Source organism: Cavia porcellus, unplaced genomic scaffold (assembly GCF_034190915.1).
Source record: "Cavia porcellus strain 051 isolate PalLab524CR breed Dunkin Hartley unplaced genomic scaffold, mCavPor4.1 scaffold_26, whole genome shotgun sequence".
In the NCBI taxonomy this organism is placed as follows: Eukaryota; Metazoa; Chordata; class Mammalia; order Rodentia; family Caviidae; genus Cavia; species Cavia porcellus.
The window spans coordinates 33,963,406-33,987,322 of NW_026947509.1; the positions used below are offsets into that span (position 1 = coordinate 33,963,406).

At 49.3% G+C, this 23,917-nt stretch overlaps 1 protein-coding gene across 3 annotated transcripts in view; it reads right to left on the reverse strand.

Annotated features, from left to right (window-relative positions):
* The window catches only part of Dis3l2 (DIS3 like 3'-5' exoribonuclease 2), a 266,965-nt gene that overhangs the window by 65,607 nt on the left and 177,441 nt on the right, over positions 1-23,917 (reverse strand). For all 3 annotated transcript variants that reach the window (XM_063237106.1, XM_003474416.4, XM_013157595.2), the window contains one exon: positions 9,021-9,133. In XM_063237106.1, the coding sequence (XP_063093176.1) occupies positions 9,021-9,133 (113 nt within the window). The remainder of the gene's footprint in view (positions 1-9,020; positions 9,134-23,917) is intronic.

A 23,917-nucleotide genomic window follows, 5' to 3' on the forward strand; every position in this document is an offset into this window, starting at 1 on the left:
CCCACCTCCAGATCACCCCTACCACACACATACACACATACACACACACACACGCACACGCACACACGCACGCACGCACACACACACACACACACACACACACACACACACACACACACATAGATACACAAACCTGTCACCGGGCGCCAGGCTGGGACTCTCCCACCTCCTGCTTAGGACTCTCCATCGGTTCCCCAGTCCCTCCTAACCCTCACTCAAACGTGACTCTGCCTCCATCATGTACAGCTCAAGCACCCACAGACCTTTCCTCCTCAGGATGAGGTGGGTTCGTGAACAACAATATAGGAATTCAAGCAGCCAAACTGATAAATTTGGAATTCAATTAACTGACCTCAGGACCACTTGTATACAGACGCCCCACACCTGTTTCAAAGTCCAAACAAGTGGCCCCAAACTAGAAAGTTACAGAGTTTTTAAAAGAAAGAATCACAAAAGACATCCTGTTGGACACAATTTAGCTAGACTCTTACATTAATTTTTGGTTGATGCCTGTATCCTGCTTCTTTTGTTGAGCAGGTTAATTTTTTTCCTACAGGTTCAGCTCATTCTGCTTTTCTCATGGGACTTAATTTTCCATTTTCCTGGGTCAAATACGGGGCACTAGTTAAATGCAAGGCTCAAGATGGCATCAGTTATGACAAGCTACACCACAGGAGACAGTCTAAGATCTCCCAAATGGTGGCAAAGTTCTGGTGGGGGTGTTATTCCAGATAAAAGTTCCACTGCACTGCAGAGGTGTTGAGCGTGGCCCCAAGGGCTCATGCACTGGGAGCCAGGTCTCCAGCAGGACAGTGGTGAGCATGGTGGGACCTTTAAGAGGCGAAGCCAAGATTCATTCCCCTTCCTCAGGCTCGGGACTGGGCTTCTGGTCTGAACCTGGCTCCTTCCCTGCCACTGCAGTACCCTCTATAGAGCAGTAAGACAGAAGCAGCAGGGGCAGGGTGGCACTGTGCTTTCTAGACTTTCCATTGCTCAAACTGACTAAATGAATCTTTTTTCTTTTTAAGTACACAACTTCAGGTATTTCATTAGAGTAATGGAAAACAGATTCATGCAACTTCCTTGTCCATTTTTCCTTGTAAAATGCGGACTGCATCTTAGCCCTTGCTTTGCATGGTTCCAGCTCTAGCCCACATGCTGCCAGAGTGGGCGCTGCCTCCCTCCTCATGCACCAGATTTCTGCATGGCCTCACTCACTAAACACCCAGGACAGCCGCAGCCCACCTGCACCAGGATCAGGATGGGGCGTCTTTCCCTTCCCAGAAACACATGAGAGGAATTCTGGCACTGGAGTTTTGCCTGTCCCGTGGGCGAGGGAGGGGCTGAACACCATCCTGAGCTCCAGAGGACACTGGTAAAGTGCAGACATTCATGGTTAGTAGCCCAGGACCCCAGGTTGCTGGGAGCTGCTGAGAAACCATTTTGTACCTTGTTTCCAAGGCAGCCATGAAGATAAATGGGGAGCCAGCTCCCTCATTTCCTTACCCTGTGGCTTCCCCCACTTCCTATTATGTGACAGGGGCAGATGAAATTCTGTCATTTAGGGCATTCATATGGCACCAGGCCCAGAATATCTATTGCCTCGTCTCATGCTGATACACGGTCATGCAGGTAAACTCTTTATGTCTGAACAACATCTCCATCTCTACTGCGGCTGTTCAAGGCCTAAAGGGAGCATCGACAGGAAGGTCCTGGTGTGGGGCGACACCCTCGTCTCTGGCCTCACTCTCTCCCAATCACTGTCACTTTCCAGGGGCTCTCAAGAGGCTGTCCATGCTCCTCAGCCTGAGACTCAGGCTTCTCTGCAGCCTTGCCCCTCAGTTCCCTCTGTTGCTCCCCCACCACCCACCCAATCCCAAAGGACACGCTTCTCTGGGAGGAAGCCATTTCTAGGCTCTCCCTGCACCACTGTCCCCATCCACTTCCATCTGGAAACTGTGCACCTGCGAGGGGAAACACTGCTCGGAAATGCCTGCTATGTGCAGCCTTGGGCCCTGGAGAAGCTCCCCTACCACTGGCACTGCACCTGAGCAGATCCAACTTCTCCCTTCTCTCTCCGCCTCTGCCCAGAGCACTTCTACAAGGCGACAGCCCAGGACACACAAGCGTTTGCATACACGCCCGCCTCCTTGACTCCCCACAGCCTGACCAGCACCCCACTCATCTTCTCCGCCCAGGGCCTGGCCTGCAGCTTGCATTCATACAGGCCAAGTGGATGAGGCACAGCCTGCAGCAGGAAAGGTAGAGGGCTTGAAGTGAGCCTTGGAGTCAGGTCTAGAGTTGGGTGAGAATAAACTTCAAAGCTGGCTGTGGAAAAAAAGGACAGTTGTCAAGCTCTGACTTTCTAAGCATTCTGGGAGAATGCTTGGAGAGCTGCAAGAAACTGATCAGTTGGGTCAATATAGCACTGCCCAAGGCAGCTGGGTGGGGGTACCAACAAGACTATAAAATCTTACATTAGCCTCGGAGAGCAGAAACATCTGTGAAAGCCACAGCGGGCAGGCTGGCCAAGTTCAGCAGTGGGTTAGCCAGGACAGCCCTGTGACCAGTGGAAAGGGCCACAGAAGGGAGGAATCAGTCATCCAGGCAGATAGGAAGGATGAGCCCATAGGGACCTTGCCACTATGGGACCTCAGGGGTCCCTGCCCTTTTCAGCACTGGCCTGGGCTGGCTCCCTGCCCAAATCCCCTCCTGCCCACAGTGTCCAGCAGCCCTGATCTGTAGCCTCGCAACCTGGTGAAGTTTTCTTCTCCTCTCTGAGAACCTCAAGGTTCCAACCGCTCGAGAGCTCAGCTAGCTCCCTCCTTTCACCCTGAACTGATGGAAAGGAGCTAGGTAATTCGTCTGCCGGCCAACATCGCTGTTTAAAGAGTTTCCTTTTTCATATCAACACTTCCATGAATTCAGAATTTGATCAACTCTTTGCTACACAGTTTGACATTAACCAAACATCAACACTCTGACAACCTACTGGTGTCAGAAAGGAACATCTTAAAACTCCTTGGACTCTGCCTGGAGATGGGCTTCCAATCCCAATCTTTGATCTCTATTATAAAGCAGTACCAATAAAATATTGTAGAGATTTATGGGCAAACTTTCATTCGAGCTGTTTCACACCTAAAATAACATGAGTGGTTGGGCCAGTAGGCAGAAAATTTAGGTTTAGGTTTCAACTGTTTAGGTTTCCTTTTACTTTTAAAACTTAATTCACTTATTTAAAAAAATTCCCTGAAAACTTAAAATTACATTGTATTTCTCTCTGAGAGAAGACAGTGGGGAAATGTTGTGTCCTTCACAAAGACACAGGCCCAAGTTTGGGTAGACACTTGTCCTCTGTCCTAACAGAGTCATCTTTCTCAAAGGGAATGTTTTCCCACAGGATTTAGGTTGAAATTTCTGCCTGAGTACATCTAATTGTTAATAATAGTTACCAAATACTTATTACTGTGACTAAAGTCTCAACAAAAAGAATTCCATTTAAAAGCCAGAGAGATGGGATTTGGACCCAAGACTGGTTTCACTGTGTATTGTCCCACTCTCCAGGGTAATTCCCCAAGCCTGGCTCAGACTGTAACTCTGACCATCAGTCACTCAGAGGTCAGCACTGAAATGAAAAGAGATCGGGGAACCCCCAACACCCCTGCTTCCCAGTGATGAAGTTTGGGAAAATGATTTTGCCAAAAGGAGAAGCAGGGAATTGGAGAGGAGAAGCAGCTCACCGGGCTTTTAAGAAGACCTTTGCAGGCAGAGTAAAAGTACAAGGGACAGAAAAGTTCCTGGACACAGTCCTTTAAGAAACAAGAGCAGGAAGAAAGGTCAGAGCCTTGGTTCAGAGGCATCAGAGCTCACGGCTGCTGCTATCCAAGGTTGCGGGTTGGTGTCTGCGTGCCTGCCAGGCAGGAGGCAGAGTGGCCAGTACAGGCACCAGGCCCTGTCCCCACGCCACCCACAAGGCTTCTCAGAGGCCCGAGGAGATATGGAATATGGTGACAATCGCAAAAGCCATGTAAAGAGCAGAAAAGGCAACACACTCAGTTACTTAGCCCAATTTTACTTTCTGAATTTCTTATTTTGAAATACGATTCCTGGTTATAAGTGAAGAATGCAGTGACTGGACAAGAGAAAGCTACCGGCTTCAAAAAACCTCTAATTGTGTCCACTAGTGTCCAATACTCAAACCTGAAGAGCAGAGTTACACTTTTCTACATAAAGACAATGATTCTCATTGAGTCACTTAATGTGGTCTTAAAGAGCTTGCTGCAAAGATTAATGCTTAAGAGTTTGTGTCTATTTCTCTTTGCATCAAACATTATGTTCTGCATATGAAAGGGAGTTTGGGGGTCTCATCTTCCTTCTTAAAGACACCTGGGCCAGATGAGGCCGGGCTTGGCAGCCAGCATTTCAGGGCAGCAAGAAGCGACCTGAGGTCCCGGGCAGCGGAATCTGTATGCAGAGTCAGAACTGTGTTCTCAGGAGGGCCAAGCTAGGAAGCGGTTTCTTTGTCTCAGAGCCAAAGTGAAATGCAGTGACCCCCAAAAAGCTTCACGAAATTTAAGTCTAACATGTAGACAGAAAAACTACCAGGCATAAATAAAACACTGATGTGGTTATACAAGTGGACACACAGGCCATCAGCAGCCCGTCAGGTCTCATTGAAGTCCCTACCACGCAGGCCGTCTGCCCCCACGCAGGCCATCTCCCCTCCGTGGCAATCGCTGCTCTGGCTTCTAGTGGCACAGATTGGTCTAATTCTGGTCTTACTTCCATGGGACCCTTCAGCATGTGCCTGGTTCCCTTCGCCCTGTGACAGGAGTGCTGCCGACTGCCCATCCTCATTGCCTCATGAATGAACCATGATTTATCTGTCCACTGTACAGGTGATGGGCACTGACCGGTTTCTGGGTTTTTTTTTTTTTTTTTTTTTTTTGCTCTTCTCAATAGTTTGCCAATGAACATTCTTCTCATAATGTATACAGTATGCATTTTGGGGGGGGGGTACAGACCTAGAAGTAGAATTACTGAACCACAAGCTTTGTATAGGTCCAGCTCTACAAGATTTATCAGTTTTCAAAAGCAGTTGTGTCAATCTGCCTTTGCCCAGCATTGAGAGCCCATTATTACTCCATAGGCCATGGACACATTTTTGTTTTTTATTTTGGCTGCACAAGTGGGTTTCACATATCTCTGAGGCAAAAGTTGGCTCCCTTTCTCATCTTTCCCAGTAAAGCAAATTCCAGTTAATAACAGCATTGCAAGGTGTCGTGAACCAGAATTTGGCTCTCAGTCCCGTCTCAGGCTTTGCAGGCAAGTGTTGGCAGGCTAGATGCATGCAGGACTTGTAGCAGGCAACATTGGCAGGCTATGGAAACTTCCAGAGACCTAGGGAACCGATCCTCCAGCTCTTGCACTAGCAGATGGTGTGGGAACCTAGAGAAACATCACACTACATCCTCCACATGGATGGCCTCGGTGACTCTGCTCACATGGTATGGTCTTCACACCTATTCTGGGCCTGCCAGAAGATCCAGAATCCTCCAAAGTGACTCATGGCCCCCTAGATACTGTCTGGCTCCCCCATGCTGTGGAAGGTAAAGCTACAATCACTATGGAGAGGGACATTAGGTAAAGAATGAAGAAAGCTGTGGACAGTAGATGCTGTCAGGAGTAAAAGTGTGACATTCTTCTAGCACCAGGTGAGTAGGTCCCACCTGGCTCCAAGAAAAGGTTGAGTGGAGGCAAACACAGAGTGCTGCAGTCTCCCTGAAACACAAACATAACTGGAAGGGCATCGGGTGAGGCTGGGCTCCAGCACAGCTGGGGCAGACAGCAGCCGGCTGGAGGCCAAGGAGGGAAGGAACCTGGTGCACAGGGCTTTGCGGGGCAGGCATTCGTGCTGTGTTCTCCAAGGGTGAGGATTAGGCTGACAGGGCTGTGGAGGCCAGAGAGGAACAGTTTGTCTCCTCAGTGGAGTCCAGTGCAGAGTACCTATGCTCAGCGGAGGGCACAGGCTATTCGTCCCCCGGAGGGGTCCTTGCTGGTAATGGGTCTCAGAGGCAGCTGGGCAAAAGGATCACCTCCATTTCTTGAAACTGAATTTGATGATCCTGCAGCTTCTGGCTTAGCATGTCACCGTTCCGGTCTACTGCGACCCTAAGTACACTCAGCATTCCACTTCTGGGACAGCAAGCCTATCCACATGGAGGTTCTGGTCATTCGGCATGAACTGTAAGCAAAGCCGACCCCCTAGAGACAGGTGGTCCCCCTGGAGCAGTGGTGCTGGGCACTGCTTGGAGAGCCTCGAGTTAGCAGTGCAGAAGGCACCATTATGGGGTCGGTGAGAGGAGGCTCTGGGTACTGGAGGCAGCGGTGGCAGGCAGCAGCTCTGGCTCTGAGACTGATAACCTCGCTGTTCACTGCTGGGCCATAGACAACCAAATCTTAAGCTCCTAAGGACAGTGATACAATCAAGTGCCAGAAGAGACCCACTTTGAAAGATGAGTTCCTAATGAGTGGACAAACAAGAACCACGAAAGGAAGTCTTGGCAGCACGATAAATACCAGAAACCCTAGGAGCTTTTAGGCTGCCCCAGAAGACTATTTGTTTCCGAGTGACTAGTATCTTTGTGGGTGTCATTTGGGAACTCTGCAAAACTGGAGCCCAGACATTCTAGAACATTCCCTTCTTGAGGCTGGCACAAAGACTGTGCTATTGTAAGTGATCCAGGACTATGAGTGTGATGGGGGAGTGTCGGAGGCACAAGGCTGGGGTGAGGAAGCAAGTGATGATCCTCCCGGGTGATAGCCTTTCTGCTAGTGGATCCTTTGCTTTTATCACTAGCAGATAGCTGGGTACCCAAAGGCCATGTGACATTATGGCCCAGTGGGCCTGGTTCAGGCATGTCTGAAGTCCACCTTTCACACGTCACAGGTGCTAGCTTATCTAGCTGAGGCAAGAGTTGCTCTCGGCCTGTGCATCAGGACTGACACAGGTCTGGGGTTATGGCATGGGTGGGGACCCTAGATGAGAGCCATGTGGAATCTGACAGTCTGAACAGAAGTTGGTTCCACAGGAAAGAAGCGGCCAAGAAACCCCCAGCACAAGCTGAGCTCTCCACTGCTAGCTGGGCTTAAGTTTGGGAGGAGAAGATGCTATCACAGGCTGCCCTCCTGCCAGCCGGGGCCCAGGCCATCCGACCTCGAGCACAGGGCTATGGCTCCTCCGTCTCCTGCTATTGACAAGTTCGCTGCTGGGATCCCTGGCAGGGGTGTGACAGGAGGCAGGTGTTAGGAAAGTGGCACCACAGGGCTATTCAGGAGGCAGAATGACAGGAAACAGTGACTATCTTCAGGGTTCTAAGTGAGAAAACAAAAATCAGGAGAATGCTGTGTCTTAAAAAGATCCATCACCCTTGTATGTTGCAGGATAAGGCTCTGCCATCCCTCTGGCCAGGCCCAGTCATGAGAAGAGCATGAGGCTGGCTCCAGTGGGACCCTGGAGTTGGAAACATTTTCGGAGTAAGCAGTACATGGTGGCCTGTCCTGGGAAGCAGCAGAAAAAGCAGGGGTTCAGGCACCCAGGAGTACTGGTTTCTCAGGCCCTTATTCTGAAAGTGGTGAGGAAGGGAAGAGAGGTTGGTAAGAAGCAGGAGAAGCAGGAGGCTTTCTCCAGAACATGCCAAAATGCTTGGGCCAAGACATACAGGCTCTTTGGGGGAGAACCCCTTCCTGGGTCTCCTTAGGGCCCCAACATAGGTAGTTTCCCCAGCCCTACAGCTTGGCACCCCAACAATCTCCCCACCTTGGACAGAGAGCAAGCGAGTCTCCCCAGGAAATGGGGAGGCAGTAGCCAGAGAAAGGGATCTGCTGGGACAGGTGACCTGTGTGAGCAGAGCGCACAGTCCATCCTCTCCTCTGCCACTGCACAGAAGGAATCGGGAGCACAAGGGACGACACATGGAATTTGCACAGCACAGCAGGTAGAGCACAAAGAACACCCAGCTCCTGGGGCTCTCTGTTCTCAGTATGTGTGGCCTGGGCATGGGACACAGCTCTCACCTTAGTACAGCACAAACACCAGGAGCCACATCTTAGGCACAGGGAATAGAGGGAGTAGGGGAGGTTCAAACCAACGTGCGTAGGAACCCAAAACCAAACCTCTGAGTTCATGGAAGTCAGACAGGAAGTGAAAGTCAGGACAGAGTTGGAAAGTGTGATGAATGGAGTGTCAAAGGAGGACAAAGAAAGCTGGAGGAATTCATGAGATAGAAATAACCCAGGTATAGTCTTTTATTTGTCTCTGCCTGCTGGGCCGACAGCAGTGTCCAGCCAGATACCGAAGAAGGACTTGTTAGGGGAGTGGGTTCTCGAGGTTACCGTAGGTGTGTGCCAGGCACACAGGGTAGAGTGGATGCTGGCCAAGATTCTGTCTCAATTCTTCCTTGCACAGAGGGACAGAGGGAAGCCTGCATACATACACTCTGACTGGGCAGGGGCACTGGAGTTCAGACTTGGGGGCAAAGGTTGGCTCTTCCGGTCCTTTCCATCTAACAGACTTCACCAGACACTTCCCAAAAGGCAGGACAGGACTGTCGCCCTCCCTATAAAACAGGTGCTGACATAGCTTGTAAAAGGCCCCACAGTAGACAGTGAGCCGTCATTCTGCTCTGCTGCTGTCTGGTGAAGGCAGCCCCTGCCAGTGGGTGTGGCTGGGTCCTAACCGAATGGCACCAAAACTGGTGGCCCTGAGACAGTCCCCTGAAGGCAGGTATTTTCCCTCACTTTCTGCTGATGCTTAATGCCTGTTTTCCCAGCATCTTTCAGGAGAACATACAATCACAGAGGGTAAGCACTTTTCCAGTAGCAGATGCTGTTTCTCAGTGGTCTTACTAGACATAAGAAAAGACATTCCAGATAAGACTGCTATTTCTCAAAAAACTTTTTGAAAAAAGAGAGACAAATGAAGTCTGTTTTTAAATCTAAAAAACTAGAGACGCTTTTACCTTCTGCACCAAGTAGACACTGGTGGCTCTTTCGGCAGCCACCTTATCCAGCTGCGACCCCTGGGGAACAAAGTAGCTCACATCGGCAATGTGGACGCCCACTTGGAAAGTACCTGTGAATACAAAAGAAGGACCATCAGCCCCTCTGGAGTGGCCAGGGTGCTTCCGGCCCCGGGAATGTGCTACAGGAACGCGTGTCACTCTGCACCCCACAGGCCTCCATCCCAGGCTTTCCAGGCACTCAGCCCTGTATTCGTGTCCTTTGCCTCCTTGAATACCAAAAAATGACAAGATTCGCACAGTGAACCAACAAAATGAACTATTTTCTCAGGCCATTTCCCTTTTCCAAGGGCTTGTCTTTAAATATCTATCAATAGATTTGCAAAGCTAGGCAAGTCTTTCTGGATGCTGAAGAACCCCTCTGGGGTCACTAGAAGAGCATGAAGTCCCAGCCCTGTGGGACACTGCCTCCCGAAGCCCTGGCTCCCTCCATCCCCACCAGCCACCACCTTTGGCCAGCGCACTCCACCTGCCTGCCTGGCCTCTGCACCCTGACCAGACCTCCAGACTTGCTACCACTGTTCAAACATGCTCCTGGAGAGCCTGTGCCCCAGACTACCTTGTCAGTGTGTGGCCTCATCTTTCACTCTCTCTATATGCAGGGAAGAGCCCTATTCTGCCCCCTGAACACGTCTTACCTCCCCCGACTCAAACGTGCATCTAGGCTGTCTTTCTTCTGTGCTGAGGGTAAGCCCAGCTGGGACTACCTGCCACACTTGCCTTTCCTCCAGGGTCAACTGACAGAGAATCCCAAGCAAGAGGAGGCTCTTCTGTGCTTTCCCCCTCCGCCTGCACTGCTTAAGCCCCAACTGCATGCCTGCTGATGCTGACCACAGTCAGTCCCAGAGCTGTCCTCCTTCTAGTCACCACAGTGATCTCAGTGATCTCCCACACCTGCCCTTCCTCTACAGCGAGCTCAGCAGCTGGGCCTTCCCTGCAGCACATATACTATGGGCGCTCAATGAATCCCTGCTGAGTGGAGGAAGCAAGAGTTGGTTGCCTGGTGTTTTCTCCCTCTGGTCAAAGATCTACATGTTTCTCCCTTTTAGAACCTCCCTTCCAGCCAGGTGCTGCCTTCTGCCGGTGGATGGACAGTAATCCGTCCGGCCGATGAAAGTGTGCCTAAGGAGGTGGGGCAGCAGCAGGCTAAAAATCTAAGGTTCATGCTTGAACATCCCATAAATCATCTATCAAATATACTCATCTCTCTCTCTCTCTCTCTCTCTCTCTCTCTCTCTCTCTCTCTCTCTCTCACATGCATGTGAACATGCACAAAGTGGAGGGAACAGGAACTCGAGAGCACAGTCTGAAGACAGCATCGGGGCAGAGGCACACATGGTGACACTGCCTAGACAGAGGCACGCACTAGCCAACTCTCTAGACCCACCCTGGCACAGCGACCTAGCCGGGCACAGCTGTGCGCTCCAGGCCGATCTACCCTGAGCTCTTCCTTCGGGTCAGACACAAACATTAGAGAAGTCGGTCTGTCTCCTGGGAGCACCTTTGCCACACACTCGGACCAACACAGGAGAGAAGAAGTCTGAGAAAGGAAAGAAGCACGATGACCTCATTTGAACCCCAGGATCCAGAAGCCACTGAGCCTAGTCTGCAGTGGACTTGGCCACTCCCAAGCTGATAGTCCACTATCCGCTCTGACACACTGAGAATGGGGCTGAGGAGGGCTTAGGAACCATCATCACTGACTCGTCTAGTGACCTGGACGGCTAGTCCTAAGGCGTCAGACCTTTTATCTGCCAAGTTTGTGGCTTTTTATTACATCCCTCCTGCCACTGCTTCTTCTTTGGGGATACCCTTTCTTTGGCTTTTAAGCAGAGTGCTTAAAATAAGGGGTTCAGGCAAGGGAAGGAATTTGTTCCATGTTCTTTATTTGCTCTGACCCTGAGGTCCCTTTACGGGGATTCTCTGGGTTTTCTCGCCTGATCCACAACGTGACACCTCAGGGAATCTGGAAGTCTCTGTGACCCAAGCTCTGGGGTGAGACAGGGGAGCATCTCAGGGTGGAGGGGCTGTCTGCAGCACCGGGAGAAGCAGCCTCTGCGGCCTTGGCCTCCGCCTGACCGCACGCAGCCGGTCACTGGGTCACCAGAAGCAGTGAACCCGCCTTGGAGGACGGAGGAACTCGACTGGGCCAGAAATCTCAGACAGCTCAGCTTCGAGGTCTGATATTTCAAGTACCTAAAAGCAACACCCGGAGAAGGTAAAATAAAGTGTATCCTTTTGAAGTCAGGATCATAATCTATTGGCCTCACAGGTAAATATTGACCAAAGGAAAAGCGGGGATTATTCTGCCATGATATCAACCATGACTTCCAATCTGGACTCTGTACTGTTACTACACATGAACTTTCTGTCCTTTGTGAAAATTGACAAACTGACAAAGAGTTCATTACCAGAGATAAAACATGATGGGGCCAAACAAAACACACTTGAGAGGCTTGGATTTCACTCAGAATTCCCAGCAGAGCCTTTAAAACCAGCAAAGAGACACTCTCTTATTCTCCGGACATTTTTATGGAAACCTTAAATAAATATTTTATTACACATATTTACATAATGTGAACTTGCAGAACTCTTGAGGTGGTGTTGTTGAGGGTTTTATTCCATGAAAGAGGATAACACACCTCCCAAAGGCCACACGTGGAAGCCACCAGGACATTGAGCACCAACATGGTTGTTTTAAGAAATATTCACTCTTAATTTCTACCAAAGGTATTGAAAAGTGTTCCTTTAAAAAAAATTCATTTACTGGGATTGACAGGAGTACTGCGAGTTGCCTTTTTTTTTTTTTTTTTTTTTTTTTTTTGGTGTGATACTGTAGATTAAACCCAGGCCTTCACAGAGCTACGACCCCTCAGACCTTTTTAAATTTTTAAAAATTATAACACAGGCTCTCTCTCACGAAGTTGCCCAGGCTGGGCACAACTTGCGATCTCTCTGCCTCAGCCTCCCAGAGTTCTGGAGGGCAGTGGAAGCACAGAGAGGAGGGATTCGGAGCTGAGCCATGCCAGGGCCCATCAGCGGGGGCAAGGTAGACGCTCCTCAGAGTGGATGAGTCCCACCAGGGATCAGAGTGCTCCACTCAGCTCTGATGCTGATACTGACAATCTAAAGTCAGGCCTTAGGAACCAGCCATTCCACACCAGTGTCCCTGACAGGTGGCCCCGACACATCCCCAGGGCTGCCAACCCGACTCGGTGTCATCCTGGAACCACTGTTTCTGCAGGGCTCCAGCTCTCAGGAAGCGCATCTTTGCACGGGTCTGCAGTCTGCTGGATGCAGCCTGTGGTTTGCTCTAATATGAGCATGGGGAAGTGGTGACCCCTCCTGTAGGAGCGCTCAGTCTAATCTGCCCACCTGAGGATAACATGACAAGGCAGAGGATGGTGAGGAAGGCGCACAGGAGCAAAGTGAACTGCAGTGAGAACGTGCAACAATGTTACATAATCTATGACAACTACCCACAGGATGCTGGTGATGAGATCATGAAAATGAAATGGTCCTCGGGGTGGCAGCATGGCTGTCTTTAAATGTCTTCTCTGCACACAAACTCTGACAGCATCTTTGCAATCAATGAATCCTGAGGCAGGGAAGAGACCCACTCACTCCTCCTGAACTTCCCAAGTTGTCTGGGGGGTGATAAGACCCAGATTCCAATCAGGCTGGGAGGGAGCTTGGCCCCACATCCACACGGTCATTTCTAGCACAGGGTATCTAGATTTTCGGTCTCCGTGGGTCAAATCCCTCCCTCTCTCTCATGACTCAGTGGAAGCTGCATTCTGAGCCTTGGATTCAGAAGCCCTTTCCCAGCCTCATTCCCAGCCACACCCAGTCCCTGAAGGCTCTTGTGGTTCCCACTGCCAGCCTCCTTCGCCACTGGTAGCAGAGCCTCAGTACAGGACAGCCACTACGCCCGTAGCTCCAGTACTCTTTCATTAGAAGAGCGAGTCCTCTAGATCCAGCAGGTCCCTCTAAGGTCCCAGCTTATGGTCACCTCCAGCTGGGAGCAGGGCGATTCTCTGCACTGCTCCGAGGGTGGTACCAGCAGTGAGCACTCCTGGTGGACGTGTGGACAGCAGGCTTCCTTTACCAGGGCTGAGACCAGGGTCATCCAGTCTTGGGTCATCGGAGCTCATCTCTGTCTACTGCCGAGACTGGACAGGGTGACGGGCTCTTTGGAACCCCAACAGGACACTCTTCCCAGAGGACAATAACACATGCTGCAGTACACTGGACATCCACTCCTTGAAATTCACACACTGAACCTAATCCCCACAGGAGACGGCACCTGGAGGGAGCCCTGTGTCATGAGGATGCAGTGTTACTCAACATGACCACTGCTTTACACAGACAGAGCGCTCCCTGTCCCTTCTGCCACACACAAACCCAGCAAGACACCTGCTGTGAACCAGAAAATGGGTCTTCACCCAATACTGCATTTTCCAGTGCTTTAGCCTTGGATTTCAAGCCCCCCCCCCCCCAAACTATAAGCAGCAGCTGCTGTCGCTGTAAGCCACCTGGTCTGTGATGCAGTACTGTAGCCTGAACCACCCGAGACCCTGCAATCCTGGAAACCCTCTGAATTCAGTGGGAGGGCGGGTGCTGCTACACATAACTCATCAGCATAAACGAGGTCACTAATGACTAGTGTCACTGAGTCCAAGCCCTGCCAGGCTGGAGTCAACAGCAGCACCTACAGCCTGCTGACTCCCAGCCTGGGAACCCCGCCCCACCCCTCCTTCTCAGCCCCCTGCAGGTGGTAAGGGGCTTTTCCTCCCTGGACTGTCCCATTCACTTGCAGGGGTACAAGCACTGCCTGTGGGCCTTGATCTCCTGGTTCTGTACCATTCGCCTGAACCATTCCTATGTGCCTGCTGGGAACTGCCGCAGAGCAGCCCCAGGCCCCTCGCTCTTGCCTGCGTGCAGCCCCAGGCCCACTTCCCTCCCTACGATCCCACCTCAGGAAGTGGGGTTGCTGCCCAGCGATCCAACACTGCTTTCCCACTGCCCAGCCCTGCTCAAGCCTCCTGATCAGTCCACGAACCACCCCTGCTGGGCTTCTCTCTGACCTGCTCCCACTTCTTCCTCCCACTCCTCAACCAGGACCACCTAGGTTTCCCCACCACTTCTCAAGCCTGCTTTCCACAGAGAAGGCAGCGCCCTTTGCAAAACACCCTCATCCTCGCTCCCACTTCGATACCCTTCTTCTGTCTCTGCTTCCCAATGAGGTGATCCCAACGAAGCTCCCCAGGCCAGCCTGCACTTCCGGGCCCTTCCTCCTCAGTGCCAGCCATGGCCCCACAGAGTACTTAACAGCCTCCTCCTCGGAGCGGCTCTGGCTCCGAGCTCAGCTGTTCTGTCTGAGCTGCTCCTTCTCGCCGTGCTCAAGGCACCTTCTCTGGCAGGCGAGTGTCTGGACCCCTCTGTGCCTCCTACTCCTGCCCTCAACCAGTCACTTCAGGCTGGTCACGAGCCCCCTCCTGTGCTATCAGCATGAAAAGCTCGGGGCATTTGCTGAGTGAATAAGAAAGTAATAACAACACAGGGGAGGCTCGAGGGCAGAAGGGGCTGTGAACTCCACGGGCTCCAACTGCCTATGTGATGCCTGGTGCCCAGCTCCAGGCCTGCACACAGCGGGGTCTAGGCCTGTATCCCTTGCACACTTTGGAAATCACGACTTCCCTGCCAGTCTGCTCCATCCTAAGACAAAGTGACAGGCTAGATTTCATTCCCTTTTTGAGACAGGGTCTCATTATGTAGTTGAGGCTGGCTTTGGACTTACTATGCATCCTGGAATGGCCTTGAAATTATGGTGATCTTCCTGCCTCATCCTCCCAGGCTGGGATTACAGGCACAAGCCACCACCTCCCTAGGATTCCCATTTATTGACTCTGGTTCTGGCTCTTGGGGCTCCTTGAAACAAGCCTGCCTCCTCAGAGAATGGTGACCTGGCTAGGAGAAGTGAGAAATCAGGGCTGGGCCATGCTGGGAGGGCAGCGAGGGTATCACTGTGCAGAGAACCAGTATATGGCCCCAGAGCATCTCTCCTTCAAGTGACACCCATATAGCCCAGCTTGTGTAAACTGGCAATCTTGAACGCCTACCTCCACACATGCTCCTAACAACCACTTTCCTTCATTTAGCCACTCAACAAACACTCATGAAGTCCACACTGTGTGTCACAAATGTCTCCAGGCACTGGAACATCAAGCCAAGGATGAGGAAGGGCTCTCTGCAGAGCTTGCACTAGAGCAAGGCAAGCATGGTAAGACACAGACACATAAATGTCAAGTGCCCTTGAAGACTGGGAAGACTCTGAAAAAGGCATGGGATGAGGTGTGGAGCATACCTGGTCTCCTGCAAGATCTGCCAAGACCTGAAGCTCTAGAAAGAATGACATTACTGCTGGAGAGAAGGCCCAGGCCGGGCAGGCTCAGTGCAACCATGGAAGCAGAGAAGGGCTGGGAGGAGGGAAGGACAGGAAGCAAGATGCCTGTGATGGGAGAGGCCCTGCTTCCAGGATAGTGCCAGGAAAGTTACTTGCACTGAAATGGGAAAGTACTGGAGAGTACGAGCAGAATGCACCACAGTTACACTCCGCTGCAGCCACTTGGATCCTCCACGGCAGGAACGTGACTGGCTTGGCAGCTGCCTAGGAACTGCTGATGCCCACTTCCAGAGGCGGGCCCCTCGGACCCGCATCTGCTCCCTTGCCCTGCTTTACGGCCACATGAACTGAGCGCCTGCCACACCTTCCACCTGCTGTTTCAGACATGGAGCCCGATGACCACTGACTGAGCACCTGAAACCATGAGCCAAACGAACCCTCCCCTCCTTTAAGTTGTGGGGTTAGGTGTTATGTCCAACACGGAATGGAAGTGCTGACCAATAAGAGGCTCTGGTCACTGTACTGAAAGCCTGATGAGGGCCATCGTCTCTTAGGAATGGTGCCAGCAGACAAGCCAACAGACTGTTTGGTGAAGCAGTACATGTAGACACAGATTGGTGATGAAAGAAGCGTCACCCATGCCCGTGCTCACAATAGATGTTGGACCCCATGGGCTTCCATCTGGCCTGTTATGGGAAGGCTATGCTCTCTTATGTGGGTCTCTCTCTTGACCTTGTGGCCAGTCTTTTCAAACAAAATGAGCCTCAAAAGGCAGAAAGCGATGTTCTGAGAGAGTGGCCCAAGGGAGAGGACTGAGAGAGGCCCTCCTGCTGCTGGAACAGCGCCACAGTGAGGGCTTCCCCTAGGGTGGCCTTTCTAGTGGGGACGTGGGCCTTGGCTTCAGCTGGTGCCACTGACTCCAAGACAGACTCAACAGCTGAAAAACAATTGGACTTGGAACACCTTGTGGCCACACAATAATCTCCCTCTGTTATGTGAGGTAAGCAAATTCCCACTTCCTTTGGTGGAAATACTGATTGGGTTGCTAGGTAAGAAGGACAACTTAAACTCTGACATCTTCCAGTTCTGTGTGGTATTTTGTTATGTAATCTCACACCAAAGCTGACCACCAGGATGGCATGCCAAGGCAGGACTCCATGGCCATGATGTGATGATGGTTTGAGGATATTTCATAAATTTAAAAGGAATCAAAGTAAAAAAAAAAATTCCTGGGACACATAAACCTGGATGCATTGCCAGTTCTCAGTGTATGAGGCGGGGTCATGTGGGACAACTCCTCAGGTCCCTTCCAGCCCAGGTCTTGAAGGGGCTGGAATTTACTTTACATTCTTCCTTCCTACCCCCAACAAAGGGTTAAGGGACCTTTATTTGCAGACTCCTCACTGGGTGAGCTCACCTTTTGAAACCAAGTGCTCAGAGAACCTTTGCCTTCGTTATTACAAAGTGTTCTATCAATCTGTAAGTACTCAGCGAAAATGCCCACACAGCAATTTTGTCATGTTCAATCTAATTCTCAGGAATCTCAGTTTAAATTTATATGAACAGCACGGAAGAGGAACACCCAGGTAGTAAATTCCCCTTTTCCCTTCCAAATGATTTGAGCAATGGTCTCCTTCATCAGCAGGAAGGAGAATGAGGAGCTGAACACGCGAGGCTGGAACGCCTCGCGTCTGGGAATTTCCAGGCATTGCAGGAGCAAGCGAGGAAAGCCCAGGTCAGCCCATCAGGCCGGGGACTGGGCACCGTGCACAGGCATTTGAATTTTGCCCTGGGCCAAGGGGCAGTGAAGCTCAGGGGCCACGAAGGACCCCCAGGTAGCCATGAAGTCAGTAAGTTGCTGCCACAAGGGTTGGGGTGGGGAGGGAGCTCCCTGGCATGCTCTGGGGGGTGCAGGGGCTGGAAACAAAGGGCTTCATTGCACGATTCTGTCAGCTTTTGTGCATGTTCAAAAATTCTCTGTCCAAAAATGAAAATAAAAATAAAAAACGTATGGCTGAATCCAAGGAAAAAAAATACTTCGAAAAGGACAAATCTAGTTAAATAGAACTAGACGTGAGTTTTAAACTAAAATCAGCCAGAAGGGACATAAGCAGCAGATTATGGTTTAAAAAGAGTAGAATAAGAGTGCTCCTGGTGATGCCCTCTGGAGTTTGGAGATACGGCACTGTTCCTCTGCACACCGTACACACTTGTACTTGTTCTCAGTTTTCAGAGACCGGAGAAAGCAATAAAGATTAAGAAGTGTAAAATAAAATATGCAGATCTGGCTTTCAGTGTCTGGGAAGGAATATGTGAAAGTGGTAATGACAGTTTTCTTTGTGAGGACTGCGATGCCTTCGCTTTCTATGTAACTTGTGAAGCTCTGGGGTAAGCCTGGTACCCAACAGCAAGGCCTCTTCCTGCAGTGTGCGCCCGCCCCACTGCCTGTCTCTCCCAAGTCCCTGGGACACACATGCCAACAAGCAGCCCTGGCAGCCTGGCCGGGGCCATCCAAAATGCTAGCTCCCCTGACCACTTTTGGTGGCTTGTAGTGACTGGAGCACTTTGCAAGCAAGCTCTAGGTAGGCGAGTACTGGAAACAAAGCAGGCACCAGCACGACCCTTCGGAGAGCGCTGAGTGGGGACTCCTGACTGTGGGGTCTGTCATCAGAGCTCTCGCAGTGTCTGGTGTGCGTGGCAAGCTGGGGCAGCCCGGCCAGCCTCATGCCTGTGGCACTGAGGGGAAGCCCTGCAATTCCAGCAGGACTCACTTCCACGCATCTGGATTTGACAAGAGACTTCCAGCTCACTTTCACACTTCATTATGTGCTTTTCTATTTTAAAAAGTCTCTCTACTGACAAACCATAACTAGTAGACTCTAAAAGCCAAATATAAAAGGGATGCATAATTTTCGACATTCAAAGAAATATATACATCTACACAGCTTTAAATATCTACTCACTGACAGCTAACTGTAGTTAACCACAGCTTTGGTCAATCCCGGCCTGCCTTTCTGTGGAAACTAAACTGCTCACATTTGTCCCAACATCAGAGGCGTGAAGCTTACTGCTTTTTGTATCCTCATAACAACCAATCCTGCGGTCCTGAATTTTCTCTGACTCTGAAGATGCCGTTTGGGGTTGTTATTTTCCCACCATGCTCATTAGCTCTTTTTGGATCTAATTACTCAATTTCATTCTTTGTTTTCTTTTCCTAATGAAGAAAACATTTCTGAGTCCCCAAGACTTTACAAGAGTTAATAAAAATTACACCCATAATTTATGCATGCTCGTGACAGGAATCTGCCACAATAATGGCATTCTAACTGAACTTTTTTTTTTTTTTTTGAGACAGGGTCCGGCTATGCAGTTCAGGCTGGCTTTGAGCTCACTTTGTAGCCCAGGCTGGTCTCAAACTTGCAACGATCTTCCTGCCTCAGCCTTTCAAGAGCTGGGATTACAGGCATGCAGCACAAACCCTGACATGACTGAAGCTCTAGTGGGTGGGGTGGGTACTGGGAAATGAACTCAGGGCCTTGCTCTACCACTGTGCTATATCCCCAGCCTGTGAGTGCTTGCTTTTTAAAGCCATTTGCATCAATATGTTTAATGCCATGAAACATATTTTCTGCAGACAAAGAAGCTGAGGCCTGGGCAGGTCAGACACCTTGCAGCGAGGTCCAGCTCCAGAGCCTAACTCTATGGAGCCTAACTCTACCCACTACTTTATGGAGGGTCACCCCTTAGTATCGAGATATTTGATGGACTTATACCTGCTTCTTTGTTAACCATTGTAGACTACATGTTGTCCAATTTTTAAAATTTCAAAAGATTAAACCTGTAATTTTCAGAGCACACTTTTTATGTGCTTGACACAATCTTATCGTATAGCTCAGGTTGGCCTGAAACTTGCAATCCTCCAGCCTTAGCTTGCTGAAGCTGGGATTATAGGCATGTGTTCTCACACTCAGCAGAACACACATTTTAAGACAAGTAAGTAGAATCCAGCACGATTTCCCACATGACTAAGAGTGACTCCTTTCCTGGGATAATAAATATTTGCTGAAATGAAAACCTTGTATGTGCTCCTACAGTTACTATTTACTATTTTTGAACTATATGCCAGCTGCAGCTGTAATTCAATTTTACAGTTTTTATAAACTAAGTTTCCATATTAAGTATTCTGAATTACCGAATTTTCTAGGTAGCTAAATGCCAACCCTTTAGTCATCAACCCTGTATGGTTTTAGTACCTTTGGATGGAAGCCCTCTATAAATATATTATATACTTCCTTTTCTTAAATATTAATAAAAGGTCGTTTGCAAGCATGATTTTGTCTTCTGCAGTAGATGCTGATATGTACTTGGGAAAAGATGTCCTGCCCTTGTTGGCCTTTTGTTCACTTGTTGCCTCTCTCACTAAACTGGGGTTGGAGCTGTTCAGAGCCAATCTCCTGGAGGAGTCTACCAACAGGGATCATTTAGAGCATCCGGCACATACAGCACACTCGGCACTTTCTGCTGAAATGCTACTCCCTGCCCAAGTTAGGTGATATGGGGTTATACTTTGATAGATGAAGACCTTCAGACTCATCAAGGATAGAGGACTTGCCCAGCACCACGCTGTCAGCCAATGTGGACACTGTCCACTTCTGGTTTTGACGATCATCACTATCATGGGAGGACCACGCAGCACGGGGCTCTTCTCAAGGTTACTGCACCAGTCAAGACTGCCTGGCTTTGTCTTACAATAGCACGCTGTAGACTGAACTCACATACTATGCAAATCTTTCCCTGCCAGTATGCGACTGAAGGCTGTTAGTAAACCACACAGTTATGCAATCATCGCCACAGTCCACTTCAGAATAGTTTCAACACCCCCAAAAGAACCCTCACATCAATTTTCAGTCCCTCTCTGTTTCCCCCAGTCCTCCCAGACCCAGGCAACCAAACCTGCTCTCTACCTCTGCAGATGCATCGGTGCTGGACAGCTCGTGAAAGCGTGGTCTACAGCATCTGAGGCTGCCTCCTTCATCTCGCCTGTTCTGGGGTTCATCATGTTACTACATACCTCGGTGCCCTGCTTCATTCTCTTTCTGGATGGCTAAGTTTCCATTACACAGCAGTGTCACATTTACCCATCCATTCATCAGTTGACAGACATGTTAAATTGTTCTCACTTTTTGTATGTCCCTTCACTTTTTTTGGTAACAGGAATTGAATACAGCACCTTGTACTTTCCAGGTAGTGCTGTGCCACTGAGCTGTATCCCTGGCCCCCCTTCACTTTTTAAAATAAGCTTTTAATGGAAGCATAAAACACATAAACAAATTTCACATGCAGAGCTCAGCGAATCTGTACACAGTGAACACTCTTAGGTAACCACCACCCAGAACATAAATAGAATGTAAGCAAAATTCTAGAAGTTGTTCTCGTGCCTCCTCCCTGTGTTTAACACCCACCAAAGAGAACTGCAAACTATTTCTTTGGCCTGTGGATAGTCTAAAATCATAGCTCAACTTCACCTTTATTCATATTTTACATAAAAAGATTCATATAGTATAGGTTATTGCTTTGTTTTGGTGCTACAGGTCAAATCCAGAGCTTCTCCCATGCTAGCTGAAAACTCTACGACTGAGTTACACCCCCAGCCCTTTTCAGTTTTTGAGACAGGGTTTCACTAGGCTGCCCAGGCTGCCCTTGAGTTTGTGGCCTCCTGAGTGCTGGGATTATACGTATATACTACGTAATATTTTTAGTGGGGGAGTGGTCTGGATTCTTTCAAGATTCCTGTATGTTGTGTTTAGAATATGCTCCATGTTATTGCCATACAATAATTATAAGAATGTCATTACTTATTCATTTTAATTGCTGATGAGTACTAGGGTTATTTTCAGTTCTTGCTGTAATAGTGCCATAGCGAACAGTTTCATATGCATATACTCATCTCTTTTGACTGCACACCTAAGACACTGCTGGTTCACAGTGCATTATTCCATGTATCACAATGGGTCACACAGTGGCTGCACCAACCCACGCTCCCACTAGCAGTGCAGGAGAGTTCTAATTGCTCCATACCCCGACTAGACTAGCTTTAAAAATGTCTGTTATTCTAGTGGAAACACAGTACTATACTGTGTTGTTTTAGTGTCCACTTTTCCTATACAATAATGATGAATATTTTTTCATGTTTTTGACCACAGTCTGCCTTTTTTTTATAAGGTACCTGTTCTAGTGTTTACATATTCTCGATAGGAATCATTTTCTGGCTATATTCATTACAATTATTTTCTTCTACTCTGAGACTTGCCTTATCAACAATCTTTATGGGGTCTTCTTATAAACAAAAGTTTTTAATTCCGGGGGGTGGACCAGGGATCAAACTCACAACCTCACACCTGCAAGGCAGGTGCCTAACATTTTTAATTTTAATAAACTCTAATTTATCCTTTACCTTAAAGGTTCCCATTTTTTGTGACCCACTTAAGAAATCTTTGTCTACTCTAAGTCATGAGGTCATTCTTCTTATGCTATCTCCCCGAAGTGTGTTTTCCCGCTGAGATCTGGGAGCTCTGGGGGATCCACACCCACTTCTGCCCATGTGGGTACCTGACCGACGCAGTACCATCTGCTGGGGAAACTGCCTTCCCTCAGTACCCTGCTGCGACCTCTTTGCTGAAAGCCAAATAACTCGGTACACCCAGGTCTGTTTCTAGATCCTCTATTCTGTTGCCACCCTGGCTTCTGAACAGCAGCTAAACGTTTACCACATCAGTATAACCCTTGCTACAGTCTCCCCGGGGTGTGTTAACAGCTTTTATGGGCACTTGCTGTTTGGCAGACTCTGCTCTGAGCGCCAGGGATCACCTGCTTACTCTGGCTAGCGAGTCTACGCGAGGTACTACTATTCCACCTCCCAGAGCAGGGTATGGGAGGCATGAAGAAGCCCATCTTTCCCCCTGCACTATGGGCTGTGTCCCTGCTCAGCTCGTTGCCATTTATCTACTTTTATGGAAAAGCATCGGTGTTATTGCCACCTTCACGCTGGGGTGTGCTCTTGCAGCAAAAGGTATGAAAGGAGCTTAGATTTCTTAGAGCTTCACATACTTGGCAATTTGGAGCTGGGAGACCCTTGAAAAAATGTCTAGTTCAAACCACTATTTTATTTTATAGCTGAGGAAAAAGAAGTTCAGCGAAATCACAGACATGTGTAACAGAGGCAAAGACAAGACAAGAAGATGGTTCTCCTGCCCAGCCCGGCCCGGCCCAGGGTCTCGGTCTGCGCTGCTGCCTCGTGCCATGCAGTGGGTGTGCTGGGTCACTAAGGCTTCTTAGCTGCTGCCAGCTTTACCTTGGTGCCAGATGCTTGAGGATGCCTGCATGGTAGGTGCCTGATTATCTTGGCTTTAATGAGTAAGGAAACTGGAACCAATCAGCAGAACTGGAAGCAGATGAACAGGCCAGAGTCCAAATTTGGTTTAACAAGGTGCACTGAGACATCCATGAAGAAAAGAGAATTTCCAAAGCCCAGACCCCACAGAAATCCAGCTAGCAAGATTTGAATGGAACATAGGAATAAGACTTAGAGGGGTGGGGCTGCCTCTCTACTTAGTCTTTCCACTTAGCTCCTCATCCTCAAACCAGGACCTCACTGGTAAGCACTCCAGCAGCCCACTGCCACGCCAGAGTCCTCTCGGGACTATACAGTTTGGGGATTTTTTGAGTCAAGGTACAATCTACTAAAAAAATAAAAAAAATCAAAGAGTTAAAACTGTTCACTCACCACTGCCCCACGTGAATGTTGAGGATGTACACTTCTTCCAAACTAATGCATCTACAGGATTTTTCATTTTGCTTCCTATTTGGAGGGCCTGCTACGAAAATATGGTTTGTCTGAAATGAAGTCCTTAGGTCACCTAGGATTTGCCTGAGGTCGAAATGCCCTCTGACATAGAGATTGCAAGAGGAACAAGCCAGTGCTTCAAAGGGGGGATTAGCAAGGAGTGCACCAGGATGAGGCGGGCAGGAGGGGCAGCATGCCAAGCACCGGGCATCGCAAAGATGCCAGAGACAAAACCCAGATACATATCCAGGTGGAAAACTGCCCTGAGGTGGAATTTTTCTTTTACAAAATCTACTCAAGAATGATCAAGATCTTCAGTGAGAAGTCAGTGCAATATAAAAAAAAATGATCAAGGTTCTTTTCTGCATATGAAGAACAGAGCTTAAACATAGTTTTTGGTTAAGTGGTATATGATCTTATTTTTAAGCTACATATGGCATGTTTCTAACAGCTAACAGATTAACCTTCCCTGATTCCGTCTGGGTTGCCTTTCACAGGACAGTGTTCCATTTCTAGGAAGGGCACCCCTTTGAAAAGTGGGTTTTCAGGACACAGCTCCTGGAACTGGATGAAGAAGGGAGAGTAAAC